The following is an 18,033-nucleotide window of genomic DNA, read 5'->3' on the forward strand; positions in this document are numbered from 1 at the left end:
AAGTGGCGTTAGAAGAAGTTTAAGTTTTAAAAATTTGACTCTCAAAAGAAATTTCAATTGTTGTACTGTTGATATTTGGCTCTGTTGACTAATGAGTTTACCGACCACTGCCCTAACCTAAAGAAATACTAGTAGCTGAGCAGGAATTTTTGAGCATTTGGGACCTATAAGCTTTTGGCTTACAACACATAGAGTTCAACGTGCAATCTATGCTTAGAATATTCAATATTAAACATTATAAAACATATTAAGACATTTGTCTAAAGTCACAATTTTTCAATTATTTGTGTATTATGGTATAGAGCATCTTTCTTTAAGCCAGGACATTTATTTAAAACTAGAGGCATGATGCATAAAACTCGTGCAAGGGGCTCGGCCCCCACTGCCACTGCAGCCTCTGCCTCAGCCCCCATGGCTTTGTCCGGAAGGTCATCTGGAAGGACATCCAGTCTAATTAGCATATTACTCTTTTATTATTATAGACTAATGGCCCAGTGCATGAAATTCGTGCACATTAAAAGGGGATTAATTAGAGGAAATATTTTAATATTGATATTTGCCCTTTCTCCATAATAGAAGTGTCAGAGATGAAAGAAAATTAGTAAAATGTATATGAAAATCTTCCTCCTGTCAGAGTCTGGGTGCACCACAGGACCCAGAGTCAAGTCTCTGCTCACCCACATGCACCTCAAAATCACATGAGACCCAGACCTGGCCGGCCCCCACATTGGGTTAGATCCAGACCCAGCTGATCCCACCCTTGTCAAGCCCCGCCAGGTGGGGGGTGCACCCTCAGGTCCCCTGGCCTGGCACCAGGGCGGGGGGTATTACCTGAGGTCCCCCAGCCTGAGCTGGGGCAGGGGGTGTGGCCTGAGGTCCCCCATCAAGCCCCACTGGGCGGGGGGAATGCCTTGAGGTCCCCCATCAAGTCCCACCAGGCAGGGGGTGCAGCCTCATGTCCGCCGGCCTGGCACCAGGAAGGGGGTGCAGCCTCAGGTCCCCCGTCAAGCCCCACCAGGAGGGGGGCACAGCCTAAGGTCTCCCATCAAGCCCCACCAGGAGGGGGCGCAGCAGGTCCCCCATCAAGCCCCCACTGGGCGGGGGGCACGGCCTGAGGTCCCCTGTCAAGCCCTGCCGGGCAAGGGGTGCATACTGAGGTCCTCTGGCCTGTCGCCAGGCTGGGGGGAGTGGCCTGAGGTCACCTGTCAAGCCCCACTGAGCGGGGGGCGTGGCCTGAGGTCCCCTGGCCTGGGGTGAGGGGAGCAGCCTGAGGTCCCCTGGCCCAGCACTGGGGTGGGGGGCGCACCTTGAGGTCCCCCGTCAAGCCCTGCCGAGTGGGGGGCGCAGCCTCAGGTCCCCTGGCTTGGCACCGGGAAGGGGGTGCAGCCTCAGGTCCCCTGTCAAGCCCCACCAGACGGGGGGCACGGCCTCAGGTCCCCTGGCCCGGCGCCGGGGCGGGGGGTGCGGCCTGAGGTTCCCTTTGAAGCCCCATGGGGGTGGGGGGTCCGCAGCCTCAGGTCCCTGCTGATTGCTCATTAAGGCTCATTATGGAAACTCGGCCTCTGCGTGAGTGCAGCCATCTTGTGTTACTGAAACCCTGCCTCCACTGTGGGTGCTTCCATCTTTGTGGTGGAGTGATAGTCAATTTGCATATTCCTTCTTTATTATATAGGACTAGAGGCCCAGTGCATAAAAATTTGTGCACTGGGCCGAAACCGGTTTGGCTCAGTGGATAGAGCGTCGGTCTGCGGGCTGAGGGGTCCTGGGTTCGATTCCGGTCAAGGGCATGTGCATTGGTTGCGGGCACGTCCCCGGTGGGGGGTGTGCAGGAGGCGGCTGGTCGATGTATCTCTCTCATCGATGTTTCTGGCTCTCTGTCCCTCTCCCTTTCTCTCTGTGAAAAATCAATAAAATATATTTTAAAAAAATAAAAAAAATTTGTGCACTGGGGTGGGGGGGCGGTCCTTCAGCCCGGCCTGCACCCTCTCACAGTTCGGAAGTACTCGGGGGATGTCCTGCTGACGGCTCAGGGAGCGGGACTAAGCCACAGTCTGGCCTCCCTCTACAGGAGGCAACCAGGCGGGCTGATCACGGGATGGCGCTGCACCCCTCCCCCCCATTGCCATTCCCTCCTTCTGCCTGCTGGCACACACCCTGGCTGGCCTGGCTCCGCCTGCTCACCGGCCCTGCCCCCCACTGACTGGTTGTTCCACCATTTGGTCAATTTGCATATTATGATTTTATTATATAGGATATCAAACATGTTTTCAGTGTCATTAGTCTTCTAATGATTTTACTAAGGGCTCCCATGAACATAAGAGGTATGAGCTACACTCTGGAGCAGATGTTACAGCTACCCCAAAGTCTGAAGGCAGTGGAGCACAGAGACAAAGGATGTGGACTGTGAACTCAGCCTTGGTCCAAATCACTGCTACTCTGGCCAGTGTTTTAACCAATGTAAACCTCAGGTTCCCCAACCATAAAATGGAGATAACAGTAGAGAATTATGAGATTAATTGAGAAAATACATATAAAGCACATCTGATAACATCTAAATACACAATAACTCAATAAATGTTAGCTATCATTATTAATCAGTAGATTGTCTACTGAATGTGTCTTTGATGTTTACCGTTAGTGACTAATTTAAATTTGAAAAAAAAAACTAAAGTTGCACCAGTTTGATTTAATATGTTCTGGTTATTATATTCAAAGTGGAAATGATTTTTTCTGATTTCAAAAATACACCCATTGAAATTTAAATCATAAAATTATAAAGGAAAAAATCACTCAAATTTATATATGCAATGATATATATTGTTATTGCTTTAATAATAATACTTCTTTTGAAAAGCAGGATCAATCTGCCATCTGTTTATTTCTGGTTTTGAAATAGTTTAATTGTAGAGCTGTTGTTTCATGATCTCTATTCTATAAACTAGCCATAACAGGGGCAAGGTAGCTCTCTGTTTTGGGAGTAACAGAAAGAGTAGAGGTGAAGCCTCTGGCATCATCCTGTCTGGGTTCAAATCCCAGCCTTACCACTTACTAGACATATCATCAGCTTCCATATCTGTGACAAAAGAATTAAAGGAGTCTATATTTATAAAAGCCTAAGCGACCATTCAACCAGTCAACCAGTTGACCAGTCACTATTATATGCACTGACCATCAAGGGCCAGACACTCAACACACAGGATCAGGCTCCCTCCTTTCTGGATTGGGTCTGCAAGGATTGGGCTGAAACCAGCTCTCCGACATCCCCCTAGGGGTCTCAGATTGTGAGAGGGCGCAGGCCAGGCCAAGGGACCCCAATGGTGCACGAATCCATGCACCGGGACTCTAGTTACTATATAAAATACTTAAACAGTGCCTAATATGCAATAAGTAGTGTGTAAGAGTTTATTATACACTAGAGGTCCAGTGCATGAATTTGTGCACAGGTGGGGTCCAGCTGGCCTGCTCTGATTGGGGCCAATTGGGGGTGGGGCCAGCTGGGGGGTGGAGCCTTGGTCGGTTGGCTGGCTGGCCCTGCCCCCTGGACGAACTCCCAGTTGAACTCCTGGTCAAGGGGAAAATTTGCATATTAGCCTTTTATTATATAGGATGGACACATAAAGGTACCTATGATATGCTGTTGTATCAAGAAAAAGCAGCTCATAGAACCAGTTATGTATAATATTATCCCATTTGTATAAAAAGAACCAAGTATATAATGACATATCTTTTTATATATAAGCATAAAATATTTAAAAGGATATACATAAACCTGTTAATGTGATTATCACAGGGAGGGATTTTTACTGGCTCTATAATGTTTCAGTTTTTTACAACCTTCATGTATAGTACTATTAATAAATCAATAAAAATAGTTTAATTTAAAAATATGTTTTTGAGGTGAAGAAAATAAAAACAGAAAGTATAGGAAAACAACAAAACTAGGTTTTAAGAAAGATGGCTATAGTTATTTTGTTTTCATGCTATGCTAGGAAAAGAGAACTTTGAGTGTATAGAATTAAATGTAGTATTAGTGGAAGTATATTATAGTAAACCCAAAGTTATAACCTCCTTTTCCTATATAAACATCATTTATGTGATTTAAAGAAAAATATGCGAAAGGAAAAGACAACATTTAAGTACCTTTAAAGTTGCTCATTAATACACCTGAGGTGTTAAATTTAACAGAAAGTTAGGCTGAAGCATAAACTACTAAGTAAAGATAAAACTATAACGTATTTCTACTTTGTTTTACTGGTGCAAGAGTACCATATAAAGCTAGAAGTACCTTTAATGCCCAAATGATATATATTCTAATTTATATTTAAAAATCTCTATAAAATTTTAAATTCTAAAATTAAATTTTAAATTTTGCTTCATACTGTATCATCTCTTTTCTGAGAATTAATATAGTGCCCATTGGCAGGTTACTTTACATATCTAAGCCTCATATTTCTTGAACAATAAAATAGGGGAAATATACTATGAGTAGTGAATGAGAACAGGCAGTACGCATCCAGAACATGAAAACAACAGTCTTGGCCATTCTCACTCTATCATCTCTGTGTTGACATGATAACCTAAAAGAATAATCAACCTGATTAGTAATATATTGTTTAATATATAGACTGCACTTGATACTAGTTTGAACTGAGTTCTTAGAACACTAAGAATATCATATCTTAGCTCTCACATGTGGCATATCTGTCCAATATCTCTCTCAAATGTCACCAGTCACATATAATATCCCAAGTTCCTGACCTATGCTGATGACAGATCTCCACCTATTGTGATGTCATCCAGTACTTCATGGTAATAATTCATATGATAATTTTTCTGGCCACAGTTTAAAGGGTACTTCCTGTTTGTAGAGTAAAGCCTACCCCATTATCAAAATATGTAACTGAAGGATTACAGTATGACTTCCTGTGATTTCATTGCTATATCGTTGCCTAAGTAGCAATGAGTAAATCTTCTAAATTATGTCGTAAGACTTCTTGTCCAAGAAGCAATATATTCTGCAATCTTGTTGACAAAATTGTTAAAAGACCATCCTTGCAGTTTTTGGGTCAATGGGGATATCACTGTTATGAACCTAGAATTTACAGAACACTGGCAAAAATTCTGAGGTACGTCGACTTGGATGGGTTTGACATACTACTCACAGATTACATCGCATTTGTGGAAAAATCAGGATACCGTTTTGAACTGAATTTTAATCTTGAATTTACTGAAATATGTGTGAATACAATTCTGTACTGGGTTTTTGCCAGAAAAGGTAATCCTGACTTTGTGGAATTGCTTCTCAAGAAGACAAAAGACTATGTTCAAGACAGAAGTTGTAACCTGGCACTGATATGGAGGTAATAATCTCATATGTTTTCACCATAAAAGAAAATTGCTATTTAGGAAATTATATTACTTTTTTCTAAAATGCATATGCATAGTGGCTATATATACATATGGATAAGAAATTTTGAATGCTCATTTGTTCACTCCTTCATTCCTTCCTTTTCTTATTCAATAAAATTTTACCTATATGTATATTAGTATGTACCAGTAAATTACTAGTGGTTCTGCTCATTAAAGATTACATGTTAATGCTCAAGGTAAAGCAATGATAGACAACTTAGATTTCTCTAAGTATACAAAGATACTGTATACTAAGAATGTATATCTATAGTATGTATATAAATGGACTTTTTAAAAGAAATTGACTTTCAAAAAATAATTCAATATATACACAAATTCACTTAGTAATATTTATTAAACACACTTTTTCCCTCTTTGTATGTTAAGCATTGATAAATTTGACTCCAAATTCCCCAGAATTGAGCACAATGAAAGCAAAATACCTGCTTTAGTCTGTTATAGAACAAACTTTCACACAGTCGGAACCTGTCAATCTAGCTAATAAATACTAAGGAGGATCTTGTAAAAATAAATCTCCAATGTGACCTCTTTGCAGAGTCCATAACATAGAGTCTCAAGTTACTTAACTTGCACTAACTCGTTTGCGCTTTAGTTTTAGGTATTGGTTTGATTAGATGTGCATTTGTTCATTCATTCAAAATCATTTATCTTCTTACTATGTGTGATGCACTGTACTAGGCACCATGATAGAAGCATGTATGCAATGAAAAATTACACAGATAAGATCAGTTAACCCCTTGCACTCGCTTGCATTTTTTCTGGATTCCTTTATTCTACTCGGGATTTAATTTTTTAAATACCCCAGATTTTACAAAGTGCGGCAGTAGAATAAAAAACTGGAGTTTCTTTTCATACAAACTTATTTATTTGGATTTTTTTATATTTCAAATTATTGATACATTCAAAGAGTATAAAAAGAGCTGCTACCAATGCTAACCGTGTCAAGTCACACTCGACATCCAAGTGCAAAAGGTTTAAAGACTAAACCAATTTAGATTCCACCTGAAGTTGAGCTGTTTTCTTAATTGTGTATCACTGTGGTATTGGAGAACTGGATTTCTTTCTTTAATGACCACCCAAACATAGGAACTGATAGCTCTGGTATGCAATGTCAGTAATAAAACCCTAAAATAGCACTTTTGGTTGTTTTAAGAACTACTATATTTGTAACTATAGCAGAGATCAGCAGCCTCTAATATGGAGTGCACTAGCTGATGTTTCTCTTTTTCTTTACATCTCACATCTCATCTGTCAGGATATCTGTTAGTTCTACTTTCAAACAAGATACAGAATATGACCACCTCCACTGTTATCACCTTGTACCAAGCTAAGTGATTTCCCTCCTTTTATTCCATAACAAATTTTCAACAAACATAAGATCATGTTGGTTTTTTTTACTCAAAATATCCAATGGCTCTTCCATTCCATCCTATCTAATAAAAGAGTAATATGCAAATTGGCCATCACTCCAACACACAAGATGGCTGCCCCATGTGGACACAAGATGGCCACCACAAGATGGCCAGCAGAGGAGGGCAGTTGGGAAGGACCAGGCCTGCAAGGGAGGGTAGTTGTGGGTGATCAGGTAAGCAGGGGAGGGCAGTTGGGAGGGACCAGGCCTGCAAGGGAGGGCAGTTGTGGGCGATCAAGCCTACAGGGGAGGGCAGTTAGGGGTGACCAGGCTGGCAGAGGAGGGAAGTTGGGGGCAACCAGGCCTGCAGGGAAGGAAGGTCAGTTGGGGGGACCCAGGCCTGCAGGGGAGAGCAGTTAAGAGTGACCAGGCCTGCAGGGAAGGGCAGTTAAGGGTGACCAGGCCTGCAGGGGAGGGCAGTTAAGGGTGACCAGGCCTGCAGGGGAGAGCAGTTAAGGGTGACCAGGCCTGCAGGGGAGCAGTTAGGCATCAATCAGGCTGGCAGGGGAGTGGTTAGGGGGTGATCAGGCTGGCAGGCAGAAGTGGTTAGGGGCAATCAGGAAGGCAGGCAGGCGAGCCATTGGGAGTCACCAGTCCTGTATTGTGCGAGAGATGTCCGACTGCCCATTTAGGCCCGATCCTACCTGGATTGGGCCTAAATGGGCAGTTGGAAATCCCTCGAGGGGTCCCAGATTGGAGAGGATGTAGTCTGGGCTGAGGGACACACACCCCGTGCATGAATTTTGTGCACCTGGCCACTAGTTTATAATAAAAAATTAAGTTCTTACAGCAATCTACAAGGCTCCATCTGATGTGGCATCCCATGACCTCTGTGCTCATTTCCTACTACTCCCACCCTATTCACTCTTTCAGCCACACTGGCTCCCTCACTCTTCTTTCACCACTCCAGGTCCACTCTCCTGCCTTAGGGTCCTCAAATATCCAAATAGCTAACTTCAGCTCCTTCTTCTTTATCCAAATGTCATCATTCTGCTATGCCCTCTCTTATCATCCCATTTAAAATTGGAAAACGCCCTCACTGCACCCTCCACGTCCATATTTCTTATCCTGCTCTACTTTTTCTTTTCCCACAGTACTTATCAAACCTTCTAACATTATAAAATTTGCTTATTTGCAATGTTCATTTGGCATTGTGTTACCCCTCACTACAATATAATCAAGAAAGGAGGCATCTTTGTTTTGTTGATTCATGTATCCTAAGCACCCAAAACACTGCTGGCATACAGTATGTATTCAATAAGTATTTGTTGAATAAATTAGTAGACAGTAGTTGGAGTTATAGCCATAGATGAAATTGTCTGAGAACAATCAGTCAAATGAAAATTAGTGGAAAGGCCTTATCTGCTTAGATGTGGAGGGCAGAGAAAGAGAAACCAGTGAAAGAGGGCTGAGAATAGTCTGTCTTAAATATCAAAGATAAACTTATTATAAAGAAACATCTATTGAATTTACCAGCTCAAAACCAAAGGAGGAATAGTAAAAGAAAATTTAGAAATAATTATTATAGCTTCAAAACGAAATCATTCTCTGCATGTCTACATGGAAATATTATGCCCCATTTCATAAGCGTGTGTGACAGGTTTTCAGATACAGAGAGTTCAGTTCATTAACCTCACATTTAAAAAAGGATTCCTGCTTTGCTTGCTTCACTCCATCCATATAAGTACTATTATAATTAACTGTCAGTACAGATTAAGCAAATTTTGGTTAATAGTAACATGCTCTTTAAACATGGCGATTAATCATATGTCATTTGGGTACAGATTAGACTTTTAAATCTCATTTTAAACTTACTTGAGTTTTAGTAAGGTTTTCAACATTTTTGGTCCAAAGTATCTTCTTATTTATAGGACTCTTAGGTCAAATATCTTAAGGGTTAGCAAGATGAATAAATTAGATTGTTTTTGAAAATCTTAAATGATTGCACTTAATTAAAAATCTTGTTAGGTCTGAAAGCTACAGAATAGACTATAAAGAACACACACGCATACAGACACACACACACATTGTACACACACACACATACATATACATATATATTAGAGATAATAGTGAAACAAATCAATTAAAAATTTATGTGTCTACTATGGGCCAAGGATTGTTCTAGGCATTAAGGGATATAAAGATGGACTAAAACAGACAAAAAGTATTGCTGTTGTGTAGCTTAAATTTGTATAGTTCATCTTGCTCGCTCATTTATTTTTGAAGAGAAAATTAAATATTAAAAATGTCCAAAATGATAACGGCTTAATGGAAGTATGAACAAAGTTCCATGAGGATAAGAGGAAGGTCAGGTAATCAAAGAAGACTTCACAAAAGTGTTTATTAGACAGAGCCTTATACAATGAGCAAGATAGAATTTAAAGGGAGGAAAAAAACCTATAAAGCCAAGAAATGTGAGACAGTTGGATGCAGTGGTGCTTGGGGAAAGTGAATATCAATAAGCAGGATAAGAATACAAAAGGAGAAGTAGTTTAGGAGTTCAGTGTGTTGGAAGTACTTGTGAAAAAGATGAAATGTCTAGTACAATATTGACCTGGAGACAATTTCAGGAGAGAGTGCATATACAGTATTTGTATATACAGAGCTTAAAAGGATATAGATATACCATGAGCAGAGTTATGACAAAAACCCACTTCTTTTTTTAAAAATATTTTTATTGATTTCAGAGAGGAAGGGAGAGGGATAAGAGATAGAAACATCAATGATGAGAGAGAATCATTGATCGGCTGCCTCCTGCACACCCCCACTGGAAATCGAGCCCACAACCCCAGAATGTGCCCTGACCAGAAATTGAACCGTGACCTCCTGGTTCATAGGTCAATGCTCAACCACTGAGCCACGTCAGCTGGACTACCCACTTTTTAATTTCTAAACTGCTGCTCTGCACTGCACCATTCTATTATTGTTTTGTTTAAATCACAAAATGTTGTCATTTTAGGGCTCAATGAAGCTTTGGAGATAAAGTAGTTGGTTTAATGATTTTGAAACTTTACTTTTTGGAGGTCCTGGTGGAATCATCACAGAGGAGGTCTCTAGGACCCCCAAATACACTTCAACCAGAGAACTTATCTAATACAAAATATTAATTTTTATATAGGTAATTCAGGTACAACAATTCTCCAATGTTGGTTTATGAAACATCCTTTCCAATCTTTTTGTTGGCAAATGCCTACCAATCCTTCCGGTATTCGCTCCAGAATGAGCGAGAGCGTGACTGTTCCCGTAGAGTAAGTGCCCTTCCTCAATGCTTCCAGAGTGCCCCAGCCATGCTTCTGTCATAGTAATGATAACCCTGCACTGCATCTATGGAGTTCCTGTCTGTTTCCCTTACTAGACTGTAATAAACATCTTAACACCAAGACTATGTCTTTCATCTCTGCATACCTATTACTCAGTATGCTCTAGATAAGCAAGTATTAAATGAATTAATGCAGGCGTCCTCAAACTACGGCCCGTGGGCCACATGCGGGTGTTTTTGCCGTTTTGTGTGTTTTTTTTTACTTCAAAATAAGATATGTGCAGTGTGCATAGGAATTTGTTCATAGTTTTTTTTAGACTATAGTCCGGCCCTCCAACAGTCTGAGGGACAGTGAACTGGCCCCCTGTTTAAAAAGTTTGAGGACCCCTGAATTGATGAATGAACAAACTAATATATAAATGCAAAAGAAAACTGAGACCCAAAGAGGTTGATTTACTCAACATCATAATAGCTAGTTAGGAGAAGCAAAACCTAGAACATAGAGCCCTTAATCTCCATTTTTATGGCATTATACCATGTTACCTCCCATCTTAAGTATATGCAATCTTAAAATTCCCTCTTTTAAATAATGCTTTCCTTGTTCTGCATAATTGTCCAAAACCAGAATTTATAGTTTGTATACTGTTCTGCAGAATATATTAGTATTTTTATTAGACCAATCAAGAGAAACCAGCGACAAGATGCATGATTAAAATTTCCCTTTCTTTAACCCTAAAAGTCATCTTTACTTGTCCAAATTAAGGCCTAAAAGATAAAATATACTGTGTTTGGTTCTACTATGTCCTACCTATATATGGAGACCAATTCAACGGCAAACATAAATATCTTTAAATGAAACAATTGCAAGACTCTAAATGCAGAAACAGAAATTTTCATTTCTGTCACAGGGAAGAGAATTTTTCAAGTCTAGTCATCATGAAGCCCATCAGGAAAACAAGATTGCAGAGGACTCTCATAACTTTACTAAAGAACGAAAATAAAATTCTGCCCTTGAAGGATCTGACATGGCATTTACATTTCTTAAACTTATAAATACCAATTCTAATTTTATTAAAGTGAAAAAATGGAATTAAAAAATAGAGTTAAAGTAGTTGCACTTATTCCTCTTCGTCCAATATTTAAACTCAATTCAAGCACACCTCTGACATATAATCAAGAACAATAAAAACAAACAAAAAGATATCAAAAAATGGTCACATAATTCTGTGATATTAATAAAGTTAAATAAAGAGTCTTTCTCCCTTTTCCATTTTAGATTTTCCAGAGCTGCACCAGTTTTATAATACTTGTTCTAATCACAATGGATTTCTCAAATGAGAAACAGAATTACTGTTACTAAAAGTAAAATTTCCTATACATTGCAAATCTTTAATTTGTTTGTTCGTACAAGAGTAAAGGGGGCTTAAGTATGTAGTAAAAGTTTTCTTATTTCTTTAATCTTGAGTATGTTCTAGATTAATAGAGCAGAAAACTAAGACATATTCTATATAAAGTTATATGAACAGCCCTAACAGGTTTGGCTCAGTAGATAAAAAGTCGGCCTGCGGACTGAAGGGTCCCAGGGCATGTCGGCCTGCGGACTGAGGGTCCCATTCCAGTCAAGGGCATGTACCTTGGGTGCAGGCACATCCCCAGTAGAGGGTGTGCAGGAGGCAGCTGGTTGATGTTTCTCTCTCATCGATGTTTCTAGCTCTCTATCCTCTCTCTTCCACTTTGTAAAAAATCAAGAAAATATATATTTTTTAAAAAGTTACATGAACATTTAAGACATTTAATATATAAGTGAGTACTACTATTTTCCTATGATTGTTAAGATAAAGTGTTTACCATGTCTCTTAGTTCTCTATATTCAGTGAGGTTCATTTGTTTGTTTGATTCACAGAACTTTCACACCAGTATACTGTCCAAGCCCACTAAGTGGCATCACACCTCTACTTTACGTAGCTCAGACAAGACAATCCAGCATCTTAAAAATACTCCTGCAATATGGAATCTTAGAAAGAGAAAAAAACCCTATCAACATTGTGTTAACAATATTGCTCTACCCTTCAAGAGTGAGAATAATGGTTGATCATGAATTGGTAGATATCCAGGAAGATGCAAAAACATGTTTAGTGCTATGTTCCAGAGTGCTTTCTGTCATTTCAATCAGAGAAATACAGGTAAGCAAAATATTGTTCTTTGGGTTTGGGCTCAATTGTTGATCAATTTTAACATAAAATTGTGAGGCAAAAATTAAGTTAATTTTTAATCTATGGAGTATCTACACTAATAAAAGAAAAAATGCAAATTGAACATACCTCCACGACGCCCACTAGCCAATCAGGAGTGAGTATGCAAATTAACCTGCCAAAGACCCAGGCTGCTCAGAGCCTGTAGGCCCGCGTGTAGGCCCTGAGCGGCTGGGGTCCCAGAATGCCCCAGCCACTCCTGGCCTACGGGCCTTGGCGCCGAGGAGGTGGGGCAGCAGAGGCTTGAGCAGGGCTGGAGGGGAGACGGGGGAGGGTGCCCTGCCCAAGCCGCGGCACAGGCTTGATCAGAGCCGGGGGGCCCTGCCCAAGCTGTAGCAGAGGCTTGAGCAGGCCCGGAGATGGGGGGCTGGGTTCCAGTCTTGGCTTGCCAGCAGTCCTGCCTCTACGTGTGAGCTGCAGAGGAAACACCTTTTCTGACTGCTCATTGGCTAAGCTCCCTATACGCCACTGGTAATGTTCTTGGTAACTTGGGTAATAAGAATCCAAAAAGGTGATCTAGGGTTTTTTCCACCACACTCCTAGAGGAAAAAACGAAGGTCCACTGCTGGAGAGCTAAGAAATGTCATATCCTGCCCTAGCCGGTTTGGCTCAGTGGATAATGCCTCAGCCTGCCGACAGCAGGGTCTGGGTTTGATTCTGATCAAGGGCATGTACCTAGGTTGCAGGCTCCTTCCTGGCCGGGGGTCAGGTCAGGGCTCATGCAGGAGGCAACCAATCGAAGTGTCCTTCTCACATTGATGTTTCTCTCTGTCTTTCCCTCTCTCTTCCACACTCTCTAAAAATCAATGAAAACATATCATCAGGTGAGGATAAAAAGAAAGAAAGAAATGTTATATCCTAAGAAAGACACATCTTGAAAATGCCTAAAGAAAGATGTCATCTTTTCATGGTGAAGGGACTGGAGTCGTGTTGATCAAAACACCTTGGCAGCTGTGGTGGCTGGCAGTGCTGCAGCAGTGGGGTAATTCAATGCAATCCCAATTAAAATACCAATGGCATATTTCACAGACCTAGAAGGGGCTGGCACCTTCCCCTGATCAGCCCAGTCGTCTCCCGCAGAGGGAGCGGCCCTAAGCAGTCAGTAGGACATCCCCTGAGGGCTCCCAGTCTGTGAAAGGGGGCAGGCTGGGCTGAGGAACCCCCCACCAAGTGCACGCATTTCATGCACCAGGCCCCCAGTATGCTTATAAGTTACAATTAGACAAAATTCAAGTTTTCTCCAATATCAGTCCTTTATTTCATAATTTCGTCTTCTAAATATAAATATAGTTTATAGTTTATTTTGGTAGTTACTAAGTAAATGTATATTAATATTACATTCTAATTACATGAAAACCTATGTTTATTAGGATTCCTATGTTTCTTTAAAAAACAATAAATTAAAATTTTAACAAACTTTTCCCCCCAATAGAATATTTTCAATGAGATTTACATTTCTCTCAAACTACAATCAGATTTTTTACAATCAGGATACAAATTTTTCTTTTCAAAATCTCAAAATAATTTTGAGCATAAAAATATAAAGGTTTAGATCATATCAATTGATGCAGAAGAAGCATTTGACAAAATCTAACACCCTTTTTTTGATAAAAACTATCAGCAAAGTGCGAATAGAGGGATCATACCTCAACATAATAAAAGTCTTATATAGCAAACCTATAGCCAACCTCATATTTAATGGGAAAATACTAAAACCATTTCCCCTAAAAACAGGAACAAGATAGGGATACCCACTTTCACCACTACTGTCCAACATAGTTTTGGAAGTGCTAGTCATAGCAATCAGACAAGATGAAGAAATAAAAGGTATCCAAATTGGAAAATAAGTAAAACTGGCATTATTCGCAGATGACATGATATTGTACATAGAAAACCCTAAAGAATACATAAAAAAAAAACTACTGGATTTAATAAATGAATTTGAAAACATAGCAGGATACAAAATTAACACCCAGAAATCTATGGAATTTTTATACACCAATAATGAATTCACAGAAAGAGAAACTAAAAAAAAATCCCATTTACCATTGCAACAATAAAATTAAGATACCTATGAATAAACTTAACTAAAGAGGTCAAAGGCCTGTACTCTGAAAACTATAGGACATTGAAAAAGAAGATAGAGGAAGATATAAACAAGTGGAATAATATACCATGTTCATGGAATGGTAGAATCAACATGATTAAAATGTCCATACTACCCAAAGCAATTTATAGATTCAATGCAATCCCAATTAAAATACCAATGGCATATTTCACAGACCTAGAACAAACTCTCCAAAAATTCATTTAAATAAAAAAAAAGACCCTGAATAGCCATAGCAATCCTGAGAAAGAAGAACAAAGTTGGAGGGATCACAATACCAGATATCAAGCTATACTACAAAGCCACTGTTCTCAAAACTGCCTGGTACTGGCAGAAGAACAGGCATATAGACCAATGGAACTGAACAGAGAACCCAGAAATCGACCCAAGCCATTATGCTCAATTAATATTTGACAAAGGAGGCAAGAGCATATAATGGAATCAAGACAGTCTCTTCAAGAAGTGGTGTTAGGAAAATTGGAGCGATACATGCAAAAAAATGAAACTAGACCACCAACTTACACCATACACAAAAATAAACTCAAAATGGATAAAAGAATTAAATGTAAGATGGGAAACCATAAAAATCTTAAAAGAATCCATAGGCAGCAAAATATCAAACCTTATAAATGTGGTTTTGAACTCTATGTCCAGTAGTTTGCTTTCCTCCATTTCTTTCATTAGTGGCATGTTTCTTTGTCTCTGCATTTTGCTGCTTCCCTGTGTTGATGGAGTAGAAGAACTGCTGTGCTGGAGACATGCTTATGGGGCAGGACTTGCTTCAGTGGGGCTTTGGTGCTCACTGAGTCTGCCTCTTAAATGTGTCACTTATGGATGTGAGTAGTTGAAATCTGGTGTCATCTCACACTGACTAGATACACTAGCTTCTGGATCTCCAATGGGGTGCAGGTCAACTACTGTCTGAGGCCACCCAGCAGGAGCTACAGTGAGAACTAGTTTTCTCCTCTTTGCTTGGAGTTTAGAGGTTTTGGAGTTGTCTGACCAGAGCTGCAGTTTGTTAGGTTAAGCTGCGATAGGGCAGGCCATTTATATGCAAAAGCTGCTGCGTGGAGCTTGGGTGGGTTTGTAGATTGTGCGGGGCAAGGTCTCAGGAAGTCAGTAGGCTAGGGCGTGGCAAACAGCTATGACTGCCAGTCAGCCTTCTCTGTGTCTTCGCGTTTCTGCTTCCCCGCGCTCTGCGCCACAGCGCAGTAAACAATGATTGCTGCATTCACCTCTGCAAGAAAGCCACCCTCACTTTCTGACCCAATGGCAGACAGTCCAGCTTCTCCCCATAGGAGTTTGGGTCCCCAGTGTCTCCCCAGAAACTGGAGTTCAGAGTAATCAGGAGCTTGTCTCTCTTCGGGTTGAAAAAAGCAGCGCACCCAGTCGCCTGCCGCCAGCCTAATTCACGCGCCTCCATAACTCAGCTTTTCAGCGCTTGTGTACGTTTCAATGCTCTTTTCTCTTTCCTTCTAGTTGTAGAACTTCCACTCAGCCAGCTTTCCCATAGTACTGGGTGATAGACGTTTTGTCTTTTAGTTGTAGTTTTGAAATTGTTGTGCAAGGCAGCAGTTTAGGTGTTTACCTATGCCGCCATCTTGGTTTCCCTCCCATTTGAGGGAACTTTTAGGATTTATGTTGTCTCTGCCTAAACCCAGATCAACTGAATCAGAATTTCTGAAGTAGAACCTTAGCTCTGATATATCTTAAAGTTTCCTAGATAATTCTAGTGGATATCCAAGTTGACAACACTACTCTAGAAGATGCTAATAACACATGTGTATTTCACCAGTTAAAGGAAGACAAATGCCATATGATCTCACTTACATGTGGAATCTAATGAACAAAATAGTAAAAAAGGCATGGATATATGGAACACACTATCAGTTCTCAGAGGGGAGGAGGAAAAGGGGGACTATGTGAAAGAAGGTGAAGAGATTAGTCAAAGAACATATATGCATAACCTATAGACAGACAACAGTGTGGTGATGGTCAGAGAGAAGGGGGGCAGAGGCTGGGTGAAGGTGGGGATAGAGGGAGAAAATGGGGACATCTGTAATAGTGTCAACAATGAAATAAAGTTAAAAAAACAAATGTATGATCTGTCTAAGATTAAAAACATATACATATTCACAGTTGTAAGAAATAATGTGTGTGTCCTACACATATTAAAGTGTAGTTGTAAGAATGAAATGGGAACAAAAATGTTTTCCTCAGGTGAAAATGCTTTAGAAAAAATATTATAAGGGTCATATAAATTTAAGTATAGTTTATTAATTTAAATATAAATGCTAATAACTTGAACTAATCCAATGATTAACATTACAAAATTAAAATGTCTCCCTTTTCTTCAGACGCAGCTAAGTCTAGGAAGACGTCCAATTATTTCAGATTGGTTCGACTACATACCTTCAACGAGATACAGGGATCCATGTGAACTATTACATCTTTGCAGAATAACCATCAGGTCTCAACTACTGACCAACAACATGCTCCCAAATGGGATATTCTCACTTCCAATTCCTGTTCGTCTACAGAATTACCTGAATTTAGAAAGTTAACACGTGCTTTTTCTGGGTTCTTTAAGGATACTCACCGTTGTATGGCTTAGAAGGTAATAAACTATTAACCTCATGCAAATTTTGATTGCATTAAATATTCACACAACACCCTAAATGAGTCAATTTTAAACCAATATATAGCTCTTTCCATTACCTTTCTATACTGTGGAAGAAATATATGCATTTTATTTATATATATTTATCCTTTTAGTCCACTCTTAACAGTTGTTTTGCCTTAGAGCATTCTTGCTTCTTGTGGAAATTTTGATCATGTTAATGTTCTGAATTCTCAAGCTCTTCTTATTAGCATGTAGTAAGCAAGGTAAATAGTACTTTTATATTATGCAATCATATTAACATATTTATTTACTAAGTTATTTTGCAACTAAAATATTATAGTTGGCAGTAGGGAATAATCAAGTAAATGAAGATGTAATGCCTTCCTTGAGAAGAAATTCTAATTCTGTGGCAGCCATAGTTGCAAATATAAGGTAAAGAATTAGTCAACTAAAGGGTAGGAGTTGGAAGTAGAATGACAGAAATGGATTATATTTTAAAATAACTTGCCTTAAATTACAATATGAGGCTTTGGTGGTTTGGTATATAATACATCTAAATACTAGCTCAGTACTATTTTTTTTAATATATATTTATTGATTTCAGAGAGGAAGGGAGAAGGAGAGAGAGACAAAAACTATCAATGATGAGAGAGAATCTTTGATTGGCTGCCTCCCGCACACCCCCTACTGGGGGATCAAGCCTGCAACCTGGGCGTGTGCCCTTGATTAGAATGGAACCCGAGACCCTTTAGTTCACAGGCTGATGCTCTATCCACTGAGCCAAACCCGCCAGGGCAGTATTTTTAATTGAGATATAATTGTCAAATATCATAAGTTTCAGGTGTACATAATGATTCAATATACGTATATATTACAAAATGATCACCACACATAGTTACAATATTTTTCATGTTATGATAACATTTAAGATCTATTCTCTTGCTCTGG

The 18,033-nt window shown here is 39.8% G+C and overlaps 1 protein-coding gene across 1 annotated transcript; it reads left to right on the plus strand.

The window, feature by feature from the left end:
• Positions 1 to 4,959: 4,959 nt before the first annotated feature.
• On the plus strand, positions 4,960 to 17,026 carry ASB17 (ankyrin repeat and SOCS box containing 17; the record flags this gene model as incomplete). The annotated part of the gene is made up of 3 exons (XM_079778431.1): positions 4,960 to 5,360; positions 12,007 to 12,286; positions 16,820 to 17,026. The coding sequence occupies 3 exons, from the start codon at positions 4,960 to 4,962 to the stop codon at positions 17,024 to 17,026; spliced, it is 888 nt and encodes a 295-aa protein (XP_079634557.1).
• Positions 17,027 to 18,033: the final 1,007 nt, after the last annotated feature.

The sequence above is a fragment of the Cnephaeus nilssonii genome (assembly GCF_951640355.1).
Source record: "Cnephaeus nilssonii genome assembly, chromosome: 7".
Taxonomy (NCBI): domain Eukaryota; kingdom Metazoa; phylum Chordata; class Mammalia; order Chiroptera; family Vespertilionidae; genus Cnephaeus; species Cnephaeus nilssonii.